Source organism: Schistocerca gregaria, chromosome 5 (assembly GCF_023897955.1).
Source record: "Schistocerca gregaria isolate iqSchGreg1 chromosome 5, iqSchGreg1.2, whole genome shotgun sequence".
Taxonomy (NCBI): Eukaryota; Metazoa; Arthropoda; class Insecta; order Orthoptera; family Acrididae; genus Schistocerca; species Schistocerca gregaria.
The window spans coordinates 267,186,383-267,203,178 of record NC_064924.1 but is presented as its reverse complement, the minus strand read 5'-3'; the positions used below and the strand labels follow the sequence as shown (position 1 = coordinate 267,203,178).

The window sequence follows — 16,796 nt, the reverse complement described above, 5'->3', positions numbered from 1 at the left end:
TTTGCGTTTAAACAATTTATTTCAGAATGTCTCTTATGGTGGTGAATCAGGATGTCGATTCTGCTACAGCAGTGATGCAGTGCTGAGTCTAGTACATTAAGTTAATGATTGATAGACGATGAGTTTTTCTCGTGTCATTAAGCAATACTGAAGCTCTAGAGACGTTATTTGCTTCAGTTTCGGTTAATAAACCATTTCCGTAAGCTACTAGAGATCAATTCAAGCATAAATCTGTTATTAGTTGCTTTATAAGGTACGCCTTTTGAATGTTGTATTTATTTTACTGTTGTGATTTACTACATATGCCCATACTATTCTGATTTCACGCACCTTGTGATGTCTGGTGCTATTTTCTGTTCGATGGTAATCTCGATGGTAGTCATGTGAACATTAGCATGATTTTTTGAGTAATTAAATATTTGTACTGTAATAAAATGAAGTACTTGTAATAACGGCTGACTCAGTACTCAATGATTGAATGTGTAGTAAGATATGAAAACTGAACTGACTATACAGTGATAAGATATGGCGCTATTTACTAACTCGAACTTTTGTTAATTGGAGCTCAAGTCCCTTATAAAGTACAGTGTGTTTGAAAAAGAACTCCCTAGTTTTAATGTGTTCGAAAATTTGTACAAAATGACATTCGCTGTTCTAGTTAAGGTGTCTGGTTCATCAACTCTCCACGTTTGGCTCCCCTGCAGTTGGCAAAACTGCTTGATCTTGAGACAGCACCAGTGCTGTTTTTCTCCTCTATTCCCTCAGTTCAGTCCAGGCGTGAGTGTAGTGCAGTGCAGAGCAAGTTAGCAACAATGTGTACTTTGCAACAGAAAGCGCTGTGTGTTATTTGGCTTTTGAAAACTGAGTCAGTTATAACAGTGCATCGTAATTTTAGATGTAAAAACCACCTACAGCAAAAACCGGTAGTCTGTTAAAAGGAAAATCGTCAGATAGACCGAGAAGGTCTGAATATGTTGTTGAACAGATAAGTAGTTCGTGTGTTGGAGGCGGAAAAGGGACTTGTATTTTTCCAACAAGATGGCGCCCCACCTCATTACAGTAACCATGTGCCTGCCGCTCTCGGAATTGCTTTCCAGAAAGGTGGACAGGCAGGACTGGCCTAGTACCTTGGCCACCACGAAGCCAATCCTTAACTCAACTGGAATTTTTCCTTGGGGTCCACATAAAAAATGTGAAATGAATCATTTTTTGGAAAGAATCGTCTCTGTGGTTGGGACAGTTATACCTGAAATGTTGGTGAATACATGGCGAAAAGTGGAATATCGTCTTGACGTGTGCAGGGCAACAAATCGATCCCACGTTGGCATCTGCTAACATTAAACAAAACTTTAAGGAATACTCCTTCATGATATGTACTCGTTGAGGTATTTGTTCATTACTTTCCCCATCAAATATATATCTAGGGAGTTCTTTTTCAAACACTCTGTATATGTTGGTATTGCATGTATACTCGCATATATACTTTTCTTAAGTACCTATGGGATAGTTACATTACATGAACTTTTTTAGTTTGTTTATTCACTGTAATTCTGACTGTGGTACGTTCATAATTTAAATCACTTAATGTCTCTGAAAAAATCAGTATGTTCTTCAATGATGTTGTATGTCTCACATATTGCACATTCTAGAACAAAACATGAACTTCATGGCACACTGCGTATTGTACCATCACACCATCACAAAATGAATTTGTATGGGATAAGTTTGTTACTGTGTGGTTGGCCTGGGCTTAATACTTAGAACTGTACTTCAAGAAACTATCCACACTTATGTAATTATCAGCGGCTACACATATTTAGAGTCGTTTACTGAGCACTGAACTCACATGAGGCAGATTTTATGTTCAAGTGTATATAACATACTATATTCTTTTATTCTCTGTATTTCACATCTGTTATTGTGCTGCAGATGGGACTTTTCACCTTCTTTGTCAATTACGAGATTCTGCTTTCTCGAGGAGGTATAACTTCAATGCTTTTATCATCTTATCATGAATTTTTTAGTACTAAACAAGGTGTAGTTAGGCGTTATACTATCAGTACTGATTGTGAATGGCATCTTTATTTGAATAATATAAGGAGTGACTCACTAAAACAGTCTGGTGTGGTTGTCAGCGGAAATAATTTATGTAGCTGTTCCCTACATCTGCTTAGGCCTCAATCGTGTGTGTCCTGAATTGAATATTTTAAAATTTTGATTTTGTTGTCAGTAGACATAATGTATGTAACTGGTCCCTGAGTCTGCTTACACTTCAAACTTGTGTGTCCTCACCTGAATGAGTTAACTTTTCGGTGTGGTTGTCAGCGAAGATAATGTGAGTTGTCCCTTAGTCTGCTACACCTAAAACATGTGTTTCATTACCTGGTTTTCTATTTTTACTGTCATGAAGGACTTTAAGTAACATTTTGTTGTCATGTCAAAAGAACTAGTGCCAATGTCATGCAGATGTGACTGCTTCCTTGCACAGTTATGCTTATATATTTATTTTCTGTCTCTACTCTTATGTCTTTTCTTATTTAGAAACTGAATGATCAGGAGAGGTTTGGTCAACAAGCCTTAAGCGGTGTAAGAAATGGAAGGAACCAATAAAAACTTTTACTTTACTATAATCTGAAAACGAAGATTAATACATTGACAAACTTTACTCGCACATTTATTTTCCTTCAACACTTTTAAAACTATAATTATTTGACAATGACTGTAGTCAATAATTATGTTTCTGTTCACAATAAAGATACGAATATTAGTCTGAATGTATGCATACACAAATCTCACAAAATCCTTCCAGTGCATAAGCAAGTGACGACTACGTGCAGCAAAAAGACAAATTGTCAAAAATCCTCGATTAATACCAAAATCTCCTTCGGCGCTGCGAGCAAGGGCAGGACACGCTGCGACTTCTCGTGAGGCGCGTCCGCTCTCCAGGCCAGGCTGCACTGGACTGCTACTCAACAACTGTTCGCTCGCTATCGCTTGCGATATTAATGACTCGAGACTCAGAGTTTGCTTATGCACACCACAGTAGGATCAGTGGACAACTTTCCAAAACATATGAAAGTCCAACTTTCAGTACATTTCGACTGGTCGAACATTATCTGTATGAGTAAATACTTGGAGAACTCAACATAGAAACCTCGTAAAGGGGTGTACAATGTGTAGCATACCGACCAAGGAGTAACTACAAAATTTATAAAATTCGTGCCTTACCTGCACAGACTGCGACAATCAAATAGTGGTTAAAAACCTAGATACCTGGTTTGCAAAACCACATAACTGTGAACGTAGTTGTAATGTAGAAGTTCTCCAAATGCAATAAATACACTGCTGTAGAATTTGGTGTTAACCCTCTGTAGAAAGTTGCAATATATTTGACACATGTGTTTTCAGTGCTATGGATTGGCAGAACTCAGATCCTTGTTGACGGTCTACCCACTGAGTACTATCATATATCTGCTCATTAAGTACATTTTAAGGGTTTCTTGAAAAAAAAAATTTCAGTGGAGACAGAAACATTCTTGTTGCTAGACAGTCTCGTCTCAGACTGATTTAATAGCCTGGGCGAGGGATAGTGCAGAGACTCTTTCGTTGTTGAGAACTGCGGCACGTCGCGATATATTAATTACCGTAAGAGAACGATTTTAACTTTGTTGAAAGTTAATCCTATCGAGGCTGTCTCGTCGGACCACATCATCATCACGTCAGTTGGCGTCAGTTACACATATCTGCCGGCTGTCACCAGGTATATTTGCAATATACGTTTCTCCATTACCAAACTTCTTCACCCAACGCTGTACATTGGTGATATATTCACTAAAGTATTTCAGACAAAATATATTGTTTTATTTTTAGTTTGCCTTACTTCTGTCACGTTTTGAGTCAAGTGAGAGCAGAGAGAATAGGTTATATGTATAGCGTGTGCGTATGTGGCTAGAGGAACTGAGGAGCTACTTGATTGAGAAGTAGCAACTCCGGTCCCGTCAACTGAGATACGGCCGGGAGAGCGGTGTACTGACCACATGAGCCTCCACATCCGCATACAGTGGTGTCTGTGGCCTGAGAATGACACGGCGACCAGTCGATTCCGTTGGGCATTTGTGGCCTGTTCGGGTGGAGTTTTATTTATGTGTCGAGAGGTTCAAATGCGACTTAACTTCTAAGGTCGTCAGTCGCCTAGAACTTAGAACTACTTAAACCTAACTAACCTAAGGACATCACACACATCGACGCCCGAGGCAGGATTCGAACCTGCAACCGTAGCGGTCTCTCGGATCCAGACTGTAGCGCCTAGAACCGCACGGCCACTCCGGCCGGGTGTGTCAAGAGGGGGTGAGGGTGCTGACTGTAAGAGAGAATGGGGACGTTTTGTTCAGTTGGAAATGGGATGAGGTGGAAGCAAGTATGCGTGTGGAGGGTGGGAAAGCCCTTTGTGCACTTGCCATGGGCCTCCAAGACCGCCTTTACACCAGTGATGGCCCGTATTTTGAAGGGTAATGGAACGCTGCTGAAATTTTGCAGCTACACATCATGTTGAAAAATCTTTTTGTATCTGTATTTCGTTAGATGGGTATTTTACAAGCTCTAAATAAGCAAACACAGTCCTCCCACTTAAATTGCACCTCTTCGCCGAACAAAACCCAGCGTTCCACAACTTTGTGAAACCACTGTTCCGGTAAAGTGAACAGTTAGATGAATATTACGTCTGCCTGACTTTACACAGTTTCAGATAAACTCAGTGGTACTGGTCAGAGCACTTGGCGGAGGATACATGGTATCATTAAGGAGTTTCCGATTTTACTGTCCTGCAATGAACAACGTAAAAATTACTGTCTGTATGGCTCCATACTCGCCCACATCTCTCGTATCTTCTCCGAAAGATACATTCTCGAGATAAGAGATGGTGATGGCTTCCGCGAATAGAAAATGAGAACTCCTATAAGTGAATAACGTGCCATGCAAAGATATCTGTTCAGTAGCTGTGCCGGTTTAGCACTGACCAGCATTCTCTTGGTACACTCGTATCATGAGAGTGAGAAAAAAAAACCTGGCTTAGCATGTTGTAGATAGTCCAGTTTAAGCTCCTTGTTTTAACTATCTATGTCTGATATTTCATTCGCTTTTACACTAAGACAGTTAACCAAAACGCTCTGCACCCTAGAAAAATATTTCTCAGTTTATAAAAGCAGCTTCACATCATACTTCGTTTATAAAACAGCATGAATGCTGTTCCAAAATTTAGCACCGATGGTGAAGAACTTTATGTTCCTCCAGCAGCGTTTCAGAAACGAGGAAGTATCTACACGGAAGTGGCGGCTGCAATAAAACGGTCCCGGAGTGGGATCCTTATATGCAGCGGATCGCATTACCAGCAGGGCCTGCACGCTGTCCCACTGCGGCCCCACCGACATGCAGCAGTTCATTGCGAGAGTGCCGACGTATCTGTGTAGGGACTAGCAGTGTGCTGCAGCGTCGTAACGTGCTAACACGAATAAAACCCGATACCACACCGCACTATAGACTCGGTCATACATAACATGCCTCGAAATCCTTCCGTATCTATAGATACAATAATTGTAATATGAGTCTACACCCTCAATGTCAAACTGGAATACTAGTGAAGTGCCAACATATCTGACACTTTGCACAACATCAACAGTTATAGCGTACGAACAAGGAAAGTTTTTCACTGAAAATGAAAAGGTGTTATAATATATTTCAGAAACAGAAGAAATCGCGTAGCGTCATCTAAAATATTGCTGCCTGCGTCTACTTTCCTGACAGTAAATTAGGGCTTGATATGCGACTATTCCCTCCATGAAGAATACAACATACCTTCAGGCCTTCTAGCATCAGTGCGTCGTCGCCACTTGAGTTCGTGTTCTAGGGAATTACGTCGCACTGTCTGATTTACAGGATAAGCAATATTACTTCTGGGAAATATGCTACAACTGTAAAGACATTTCATTCATTGGAAACTCGTTACTGGAATCCTACACCTAGTGTCTTACGGTAGTCGGTGTTCCTAAATCAATAACCCAACTTGTAATAGTTTTATTGGAAATAATGTGGATATACTGGAAACGATTTCTCTTCGAACAAGTCTCTTTACTGACTATTTTGTCTGAATGATTAATAAGTTACCTCTCCAATGAGGAGTTTTTAAGCGCGACTGACTGGCAAATAATCGTGTTGAGTTTCCGTATTCATTGATATCGAGAGTCGTGAACCTCTTCAACGAAAGAGTAGTGTTGTAGATTAGCCAGGCTTTCGCACATTATACGTGACACGCTTTGATCGAGCATAATGAAAGTTTATACACTTTTTTCTTTAAGTTTGGATGATAAAAGTTTCTCAATAGTCTGTAAATGGGAACTTTCTCTTTGTTAAGAATGTATGTTAAATATTCCACGTTTTCGTAAAAAAAATTTATTTTCAGCAAGTTGTGCCATAATCTAGATTTGTGTATTTTATAGGTCAGGTTGAGTAGATATGTTGCGTGTTCATGCGGATTAGATTTATTAACAATTATTTGTGTATTTTATAGGTCAGGTTGAGTAGATATGTTGCGTGTTCATGCGGATTAGATTTATTAACAATGGTTTAGCAGAAATGATAGATGCATTATGACACGAAGGGTATTCAATGGGAAACATACCAGTCAACACTGTGGGTGTGGTTGAAGTCTTTATTTAAAAGTAATAACTAGAAGCCTGGTTACGAACGTCCCACTGCTTTGCAAAGCTAAGGATCTCCTAAACTTAGAATTTATGTGGCTGTGACAGCTCTCACTCCTCCACTGTGTCCTTCTGTTCCTGGTCAGAGTTGAAGCGCTTACCTCTGAAATGTTTTTTCTAGCGAACCAAACACAAGGAAGTAGCAGAGTGACATGTCCAGGCTGTAGGGCGGGTGCTCACTGGAACTTACCCGTTACATGTTGTCTGACCTTGGAGACGTGTGGATACTCTTTGCCATGGAGTGGAATCGCTCCCTCCGTGAAGAGACCAGGCAGTTTGCTCTTGATGGGCCTGTGTAGCTTACAGAGTGTCTCGCAGAACGTACACTGTTAATGGTTATCTGTGCTAGAATATTCGGTGACTATCAGACCTCGGACATCGCAAAAGACGCTGAGCATCGCCTTGCCTCCTGAAGGCATGGCGTAGAAATTTTTAGGAGTGGGTGGATGATGAGGCATTGCTTATACGCTTTAGACGTCTCATTGTACTATCCCAAAGCGGCATATGCAGATTTCAACCGATTTAATTATTATGCCGTTCCGTACATTTTAATTTTAACCCTCGTTATACTTCCTTCGTCAGATAGTTTACGCTAACACAAACAGAAAGCGTCATTAACTTCAGTGTTTTTCTTGACCCTTCATCCAAGAAAATGTGCGGTGTGCTTTTATGAGACGTTAACTGTGGGAAATACTCGCCGCTGGAGACCCTGACGAAGAGCTCCTCAGGGCATGGGACTGGGTAAAGACCAAAAACTGCCTGATAACAGATTGAAAAGCTAACATTTTGTCTTAAACGTGTGAGGCATATGCGCTCTTTAGATCTTTTCTCTCACGGTTCTTTCAGCATCGCCGATATATGCTTTGCCACAACACGTCACTCCCGCAGTGTGGAGTCGGTAAATGCTAGCTGAGCACCAAGAAGAACGTGACCAAATAATGAATTTAAAGAACATGCTCGTGGTAGATAAAGATAATGTTTATAGCAAGAAAGTCGTTAAAGAGTCGAAATATCGAAGAAAGAGGAGAATATCAATTGAGGTTACGGCTGCAGGCTTCTGTATTCGTAGCTACCCACTATCTCCGAAGTGCACACCCAATCCTTACTAGCGAGCACCAGTAAACAAGCGAGGCAGTAATTTGGATTCTCCCTCTCTGTCAATATCTCCTTTCGTTGTTTAACCAATGACGACGTTCCACCAAGAGCGGCGGGAAGATTTTTACCCAGTGACTCCAGTTCTCTGGATAAGCGCGGGAAAATAGCCTTTTGGTAAGGGAAAACGAAACTATCTTTCGCCAGTGCTGAGCCATCCAGAGACACCAGTAGAATCTTGAAGAATATCTCTCCATACTGATTGAAACTTCGTGCAGAGAAGATGTATGAAGAGATATATGACGCAGCCGAATGGCGCAGAAGATTTCATTACCCAATATTTCAATAACCGGAATAATTTGATAGATTTCGATGTCAAAATAGTATGAAGTATTGTCTCAGGAGATGTTGAGGTACGTCTCAATCCTCGTTCGTTCGTTATTTTAAAGAGATGATGTTATTTTAAACAGAAAAGAGATATTAAAGAGAGGTATCGGACCAAGAAAAGAGGGTGGAATTGCCGGATTTTCTCCAGTGTGTTGCTTCTTCTGTTGTTGCAGTTGTGGTAACGTTCATGTTTCTGACGCAGCGGGGTAGGAAGTTCGTTTATTTCGTCGCTTATTTTCTAGTCTTGGCCAGCAGATTTAATAGAGCACTCCGATGCAGGTACAGGCTGCCATCAATGAATCTGAATACAAATGAAAGCACTGTCTCAACGGTATTCTAACTTGAAACATTCTATGAAACTTTTTTGTTTTTTGATGAAGGATTCATTTTAATAATTTTATATGTTAAGTGCTGGCAGTGTCCCCAAAACCAGATTGGTGAGGGTCACTTGAAAGGAAAATATTGATTGTTTTATGGTTCTACTTTACTTTGTCGTACAGGCAGAATCAAAGTTACACTCACCCTAGGGTTACTGTAGTCAGATTAAGTGGATGACCATGAGCGTTGAAGTTGCAAACGATGCCTTCTGAAGACTAATAACTAAATACTACACACTGGGGAAACTACTGAGTATCTGAATCGTCAAAGCTCACATTCACTCCAAACAAATTGACGGAAGAGGAATCGAAATTCTTAAGACTAGACCCAAAAATAAATCAACATCAATTCATGGATAATTTAGTCTCCTAGTAGTGTGTTGACTGCCCGCACGCGACACGCTGTATCCGGCTCTCATAACATCTGGCGAGTAACTGCATGAAGCGAACCCTAGCTTGGCGGATAGAAGTCACGTAAAGTCACGCTCGTCAGGTAAACCACTTTCTTAACTTCGCGTAAACTACGAGCTTTGCAAAGACATCTATCCACGCTGCGACAATCGAAGTCAGCAGGCAAAAGGACGACAAAGATATATTTCTGTGTGCGGCAGACCGGCAAAGGCTGGACTGTTGTAAGAAAAAGAGATAAATGGAAAGCTGCGCAAGATACAGTCATTTACAACATCAGTGCGAAAAACAGATACTCGAAAACAAATACTATACTACAGTCAGCCACGGTACAGTGAGCAGACGATAATACAAATCTGAAGAGATATGATGGTCACAACTTTGTCAGCTACTTAGAACACTACGACAATTAGACACGACGTCTCGATAGCTGGTTTCGGCCGAGGTCATTGCGGACACGGAGAGCGGCACCGCCTAGGTCACGTGGTGCCCACGGTGTGGCCCTATCACGTCAAACTTTGTTGTTTGTTGTTTGCTGTGTTCACTTTGTGCAGGTACTGGAGTTCAGGTGAAAGTGCTCTCCTATTTCCAGAATTAGCTCCACGTTTAGGTCTTCTGGCTGTACAGACGCTTCGGAAGGGCCCTCAATGTTGCTGTAATCATACTTTGTAGCTAATTATATGTCTACGCGTCAAGTTCGCTGATGGAATACCAGATAATCACGTGTTTTATTGCAAACTGCCTTTACTGCTGCTGCTGCTTTCTTCAACCTTATGAAAGGAGGTAACGTACATGCTGTTATCTTGTTCGTTGGGTGTGGGTATGGGAAGCTTCCGCCTCCGTCATAATGGAAAGGTACATTGTAATGCAGAGGAGGTTACAACGATCCGCGCATCTCATGATGTTGACGTACACTGAGTGATACAGCTGCCCCTGCATCTGGGTTTTCTGCAACACGCAAAGCCTTGAAATACCATGCGCAAGACATTAATTTTCTTTCGCTTGCTGCTCACAAACTGACTGTCCCACAGCAAAAGTTAACAGGACCTTTTTGTAGCACATTAATGCAGTTAAATGTTGTATCGGGATACGTTTTCACTAGAGGCCACGATTTTCGAAATATTCGAGGAAAACACATTTTAGTCTCTATTGCATGTTTCTCTTGGAAAAGGCCTTGACGCAGTGGCTAAACCGGTGCGCGTGAGATCACCGAAGTTAAGCGCTGTCCTGCGTGGTCGGCATTTAGATGGGTGACCATCCAGGCCACCATGCGTTGTTGCCATTTTTCGGGGTGCACTCAGCCTCGTGATGCCAATTGAGGAGCTACTCGACCAAATAGTAGAAGCTTCGGTCAAGAATACCATCGTAACCACCGGGAGAGCAGTGTGATGACCCCACGCCCCTCCTATCCGCATCCTCCACTAAGGATGACACGGCAGTCGGATGGTAACGGTAGGTCACTCGTGGCCTGACCACGGAGTGCTATTGCATGTTTCGCTTGGGCAATTCGAAAACTACGACCTCTATCGAAAACGTATCGCAGCATAAAATTTAAGCACGTAACATTTCCTACATGAAAGTCCTGTCCACTTTTTCTGTAGGACCACTAATTTGCAACATAGCGAGTGATAGAATATGAAAATCTTGCACTTCGTATTTGAAGGCGTTTTGGGTTGCACGAAACCCAGTGGTGGGGACAATTGAATCAGTTTTTATATTGCGCTGTCATATATCCGACGTCAACTTTGCAAATAATATCACACATCGCATCCAGGTCCACTTTCTTTGTACGTTTGTCGTACAGGCTCAGCTCACTTGCATTAAAGCTACAGAACTAACCGGCATGAACAAAATCGTGAATGCCAGAAAAGATCACGTGAACAATATCGGTTCCTTTTTTTAAAGTCCTGTTGGAACGTCCCCTTAGAACAATTATACATGACTGTGCTTAAACTGACACACAACAATTTTTAGCGCAACGCAATCTGACTTTCAAAAATCCCTACAAAAGAATGGCCCTGACTAACATTAACCTATACCTTTCACAAATCACTTACCTCATCAAAAATCTTCCTTACTCAAACTACTGCAATACAGCGAGCGCCACTACTGCCAGCTAAATAAAAGATTCAAACTGCGAAAGGCACTAACTACTGATAGGCATAGTTAGCAAATGAAAGATTTTAATAGAGAACAAACAATGTATTCACCTTAATAGTCATAATATATATATAGCAGTTAATGACATCCAGTCTTACAAATTTAAAAACTCCGCCATCTCTCTCCCCACGGCCACCACCGCTGGCGGCTCACCTCCAACTGCGCAACGCTACGCGCTGTTAGCATCCAGCTGCCACTGCCCAACACTACAATGGCAGACAACAATGCAAACCAGCCACAGACTGCACACGGCACAGCCAGTGATTTTCATACTGAGCGCTACGTAGCAGGGGCGTTACCAATAAAAAAACCTAAACAGCCTACTTACACTGTGTGACCCTAATTTGCTTATTACACAGATTATTTTATTACATTTTCAGCTGCCAGTTCTTTTCAGTCCCTGGTGACGTACAATAGACTGATTTTTGCCTATGTTATTTTCTAGCAAAAACCGGGTGATCCAAAAGTCAGTATAAATTTAAAAACTGAATAAATGACCGAATAATGTAGACAGAGAGGTAAAAACTGACACAAATGCTTAGAATGAAATGAGGTTTTACTAGAACAAAAGAAAAAAGAACAAAGTGCACAAAATGTCAGACAGATGGCACTGGACAGCAGAACGTCAGTGACTGCAAATGACAATCGTGTAAAATATGAGCTGTAATGAGAGAGAGAATATACATCTCTGGCGGTCATTCGCAAGAACACCGCCCTTCGATTGTGACATTTGGTCACTAATCGAAGCGATAGATTTCTGCAGGTGCCAGCCAGCCAGCCAGCCAGCAGCCTGGAGCGGTCCCGCCAGCAGCCAGCAGCACTCCAGCCAGGAGCCAGCAGCCAGCAGCGGTCCAGCCAGCAGTGGTCCAGCCTAGCAGCCAGCAGCCAGCAGCGGTCCAGCCAGCAGTGGTCCAGCCTAGCAGCCAGCAGCCAGCAGCGGTCCAGCCAACAGTGGTCCAGCCTAGCAGCTAGCAGCCAGCAGCGGTCCCAGCGAGCAGCGGTCCCAGCGAGCAGCGGTCCTGCCGGCAGCGGTCCCAGCCAGCAGCGGTCCTGCCCGAAGCGGTCCCAGCCAGCATCGGTCCTGCCGGCAACTGTCCAGCCAGGAGCCAGCAGTCAGCAGCGGTACAGCCAGCAGTGGTCCAGCCTAGCAGCCAGCAGGCAGCAGCGGTCCCAGCGAGCAGCGGTCCCAACGAGCAGCGGTCCTGCCGGCAGCAGTCCCAGCCAGCAGCGGTCTGCCGGCAGCGGTCCAGCCAGGATCCAGCAGTCAGCAGCGGTACAGCCAGCAGTGGTCTAGCCTAGCAGCCAGCAGGCAGCAGTGGTCCCAGCGAGCAGCGGTCCCAACGAGCAGCGGTCCTGCCGGCAGCGGTCCCAGCCAGCAGCGGTCCTGCCGGCAGCGGTCCAGACAGGAGCCAGCAGTCAGCAGCGGTACAGCCAGCAGTGGTCCAGCCTAGCAGCCAGCAGGCAGCAGCGGTCCCAGCGAGCAGCGGTCACAGCAAGCAGCGGTCCTGCCGGCAGCGGTCAGAGCCAGCAGTGGTGCTGCCGGCAGCGGTCCAGCCAGGATCCAGCAGTCAGCAGCGGTACAGCCAGCAGTGGTCTAGCCTAGCAGCCAGCAGGCAGCAGCGGTCCCAGCGAGCAGCGGTCCCAGCAAGAAGCGGTCCTGCCAGCAGCAGTCCCAGCCAGCAGCGGTCCTGCCGGCAGTGGTCCAGCCAGGATCCAGCAGTCAGCAGCGGTACAGCCAGCAGTGGTCTAGCCTAGCAGCCAGCGGGCAGCAGCAGTCCCAGCGAGCAGCGGTCCCAGCAAGCAGCGGTCCTGCCGGCAGCGGTCCCAGCCAGCAGCGGTCCTGCCGGCAGCGGTCCAGCCAGGATCCAGCAGTCAGCAGCGGTACAGCCAGCAGTGGTCTAGCCTAGCAGCCAGCAGGCAGCAGCGGTCCCAGCGAGCAGCGGTCCCAGCCAGCAGCGGTCCTGCCGGCAGCGGTCCAGCCAGGAGCCAGCAGTCAGCAGCGGTACAGCCAGCAGTGGTCTAGCCTAGCAGCCAGCAGGCCGCAGCGGTCCCAGCGAGCAGCGGTCCCTGCAAGCAGCGGTCCTGCCGGCAGCGGTCCCAGCCAGCAGCGGTCCTGCCGGCAGCGGTCCAGCCAGGATCCAGCAGTCAGCAGCGGTACAGCCAGCAGTGGTCTAGCCTAGCAGCCAGCAGGCAGCAGCGGTCCCAGCGAGCAGCGGTCCCAGCCAGCAGCGGTCCTGCCGGCAGCGGTCCAGCCAGGAGCCAGCAGTCAGCAGCGGTACAGCCAGCAGTGGTCTAGCCTAGCAGCCAGCAGGCATTAGCAGTCCCAGCGAGCAGCGGTCCCAGCAAGCAGCGGTCCTGCCGGCAGCGGTCCCAGCCAGCAGCGGTCCTGCCGGCAGTGGTCCAGCCAGGATCCAGCAGTCAGCAGCGGTACAGCCAGCAGTGGTCTAGCCTAGCAGCCAGCAGGCAGCAGCGGTCCCAACGAGCAGCGGTCCCAGGCAGCAGCGGTCCTGCCGGCAGCGGTCCTCCCGGCAGCGGTCCTGCCAGCAGCAGTCCAGCCAGCAGCCAGAGGTCAGCAGCGGTCCAGCCTAGCAGCTAGTAGCGGTCCCAGCCAGCGACGGTCCCAGCCTGTAGCAGCAACACCAGCATCAGCAGCAGCAACGACGACCCCGCTGGCCAGCCAGCCAGGTCTCCCCAGCCAGCAGCAGCAGAGTGGGGCGTCGGCCCCAGTCATCTTCTTCGCTCTACGTCCTTTTTCATCTGTTTTTCGTCCACTTGCCCGCCCCTCGTTTGCCTCTGTCCTTTTGTACCGTCCTGTGTCTTTCGCCTTGTCAAAATGTCGACCCCCACCACTGTTACTACAGCCACCACCACTGCCATCATCTACACATCTCCCTTCGCTGCCGCCACCACTATATTGTGGTGTGCCCAATCGCTCCCCACTCAGTCAATTCCCCCCCCCCCCCTCATCACTCTCCCATTTCATTCACTTTTGGTCGCCCCATGCCTGGCTCCTCCATCCTGCACTTCCTCTGATCCCTTCTCTCCACACCCTCCCTTTGCTCCTTCCGTTTCCGCGGTCCCCGCCCCACTTTCACCTTCGCCCTCTTCATCGTGTACATCATCGCCATCGCCATAGCCTTTGCGCTCACCGTCTCCAGCGCCGACTCCAGCACCGGGATCTGCCACTCCACTCCACCTTCCGGTTGCTCCCATCCCCCGCGCCTCCTCCGCCGCCATCAAACACCCCAGTGGCACCCCTGCCTCCTCTGCACCTAAAAAGGCTCTGTCTCGTCCCCCTTCGCATGCCCAGCATGCCACAGATATCTCTCTGCCTGTCCCTGCCCCCTCCTCCTCCTCCTCCCCCTCCTTCTACCGCTACCTCCTCTCCCATACTGATCCCTCCCTTCTTGAGGCCCGGAAGCTCACCCTCTTCATTCGCCAAAATTTTTCTGATGGCCCCATCTCCTTCCTCCCTGCTCGCCATGACTCAGTCCATATCTCCTCTTCCAGCCCTACCCTTCACACCAGTATCTTCCTGCATCCCCTTCACCCACTTTAGACCTAATGCCTGCCTCTCCCCTTCCCCACCTCCTTCCTGCCAATCCCAACCCCCACGTCGCCCGCCGTGATCACTCGGCTTAGTGCGATGATCACGGAGGAGGAGGTGTTGGTGGAGCTCAAGGAACATCCCTATCTGGAGGTGCGTGCAGTTCGCTGCATTCACAAGTCCGCCAGCCCAACCCGCCTTATGCAGGTGTTTTCCGAACGTGCACCCTCGCCGGTCGCGGTGGTCTCGCGGTTCTAGGCGCGCACTCCGGAACAGTGCAACTGCTATGGTCGCAGGTTCGAATCCTGCCTCGCGCATGGATGTGTGTGATATCCTTAGGTTAGTTAGGTTTAAGTAGTTCTAAGTTCTAGGGGACTGATGACCACAGTAGTTAAGTCCCATAGTGCTCAGAGCCATTTGAACCATGCCCTCTCTATAGACCATCTCCTGAAGGAGGGTGCCCTCCTCTTTAAGGAACATTACAAAGTTGACCCCTCCCGATCCGCTCCTCAATCCCTCCGCTGCCAGAGGTGTTTGTGGTACAACACACACCCAACATCTGAGTGCTGCGAGGCCCCCACCTGCCTGCACTGTATGCAAGCACACCTCCTATGGCAGTGCCCCAACCTCCAGTCCCCACCCTCCTGTAACACCTGTAACCTCCCTCATCCTACGTACTCCCAAAAATGTAAGGCCTGACCCCTCCTACCACTCCTGAACTCACCATCCCTGTCCACCCTCTGGACGCCCTCACCCCTCCTGGCAATTCCCTTAACCACCCCCTACCGCTGAGGCCATCATCAAATTTCTTACCATCATACCCCAAAATGTTCACCCTCTCCAGTGCCCCCACACCCTCCAACAGATATCCCTCGTCGCCCGTTCTATGTTGCACCTTAAAATGTATGCCACCTACTCCCACAACCAGGCCCATTTCAACTTTTCCCGTCTCAACACCCTTGTTTAAACCCTTGTCATGGCGCAACAGCACCGTATCGTGTTCAACAACATCTCCTCTCTCCCCGCCAACAAGACCCTCTTCCTCTACACCCTTGCCACCAACCTCATGGATGCCTTCCTCCTAAATGAAACTGTCATCCAACCCCACCATACCATCCACACTTCGCCCTACCTCCTTCACTGCTCCGATAATCCCCTCCCGTTTACGTGTGGCGGAGTGGCCATCGGACACCACTGCCAGATCCGTGTTCGGCTCCAACCTCTCCTTCCCAACCCCACCAAACACCTAATCCTCAGTCTCTTCATCCCCGGCCTTACCGTGACCTGCACCACCATCTATGTCCACCCTAAAGTCCCTATTCCTTTCGACTTCCTCTCCCAAATTGACTGTACCTTCTCCTCCTACATGATCACTGCCGACCTCAACATCCTTAGTCGTTCTGCCACCCAGTTATGGTGGTGGCATCAGTTTTTCTCCTCCCTCCAAGGCCATCTCATCCCCATTCCCCAGCACACACGCCCCAAATCAAACTCCACTCTCGATGTCATTCTCTCCCCCCCTAACCTCCTGGGCCTCATAGCTGTGGATGTCCTGGACCCCATTGGTAGCGACCATCTTTGTGTCCTCCTCACCATTTCAGACGGTCGTCGTCCCCACCCTGACCCTCGTAATGACCCTCCCCCGAAGTATTCAATGATTATTCCCATGCCAACTGGAATGCCTACCAGGATACCCTCTCCACCCAGGTCGATAGCTACCCCTTCACCAACCACCACCCTGATAATATTATTCATGCCGCATCCTTTCTCCAGCATACCTTGTCTGAGGCCATGGAGGCCCACGTCCCTACTGTCTCCATCCACCCCCGCCATCCTACATTACCCCCACAGGCCACCCTCCTCCTCCATGAATCCCACCATCTCTATCGTGCCTTCCTCCACACGTGTGACCCAGACACACTACTATGCCACCGGCAACTCCAGCGACGCATCCGAAAGTTGCTCACGGCTAAGAAACGCCAGGACTGGTGACAGACTTGCACCCATTGAAATCCTACCCTTCCTGTACACTCGTCCAAGTTCTTGTCAGCCTTCCGTCACCTTACCAGAACT

At 47.1% G+C, this 16,796-nt stretch overlaps 1 protein-coding gene across 1 annotated transcript; it reads left to right on the top strand.

Moving 5' to 3' along the window:
* The first annotated feature begins 4,419 nt into the window (after positions 1-4,419).
* LOC126273315 (spidroin-2-like) lies at positions 4,420-13,356 on the top strand. Its single transcript, XM_049976859.1, has 5 exons — positions 4,420-4,508; positions 12,206-12,449; positions 12,540-12,753; positions 12,875-13,057; positions 13,148-13,356. Exons 1-5 carry the CDS (start codon positions 4,420-4,422, stop codon positions 13,354-13,356), a joined length of 939 nt encoding a protein of 312 aa, XP_049832816.1.
* Positions 13,357-16,796: the final 3,440 nt, after the last annotated feature.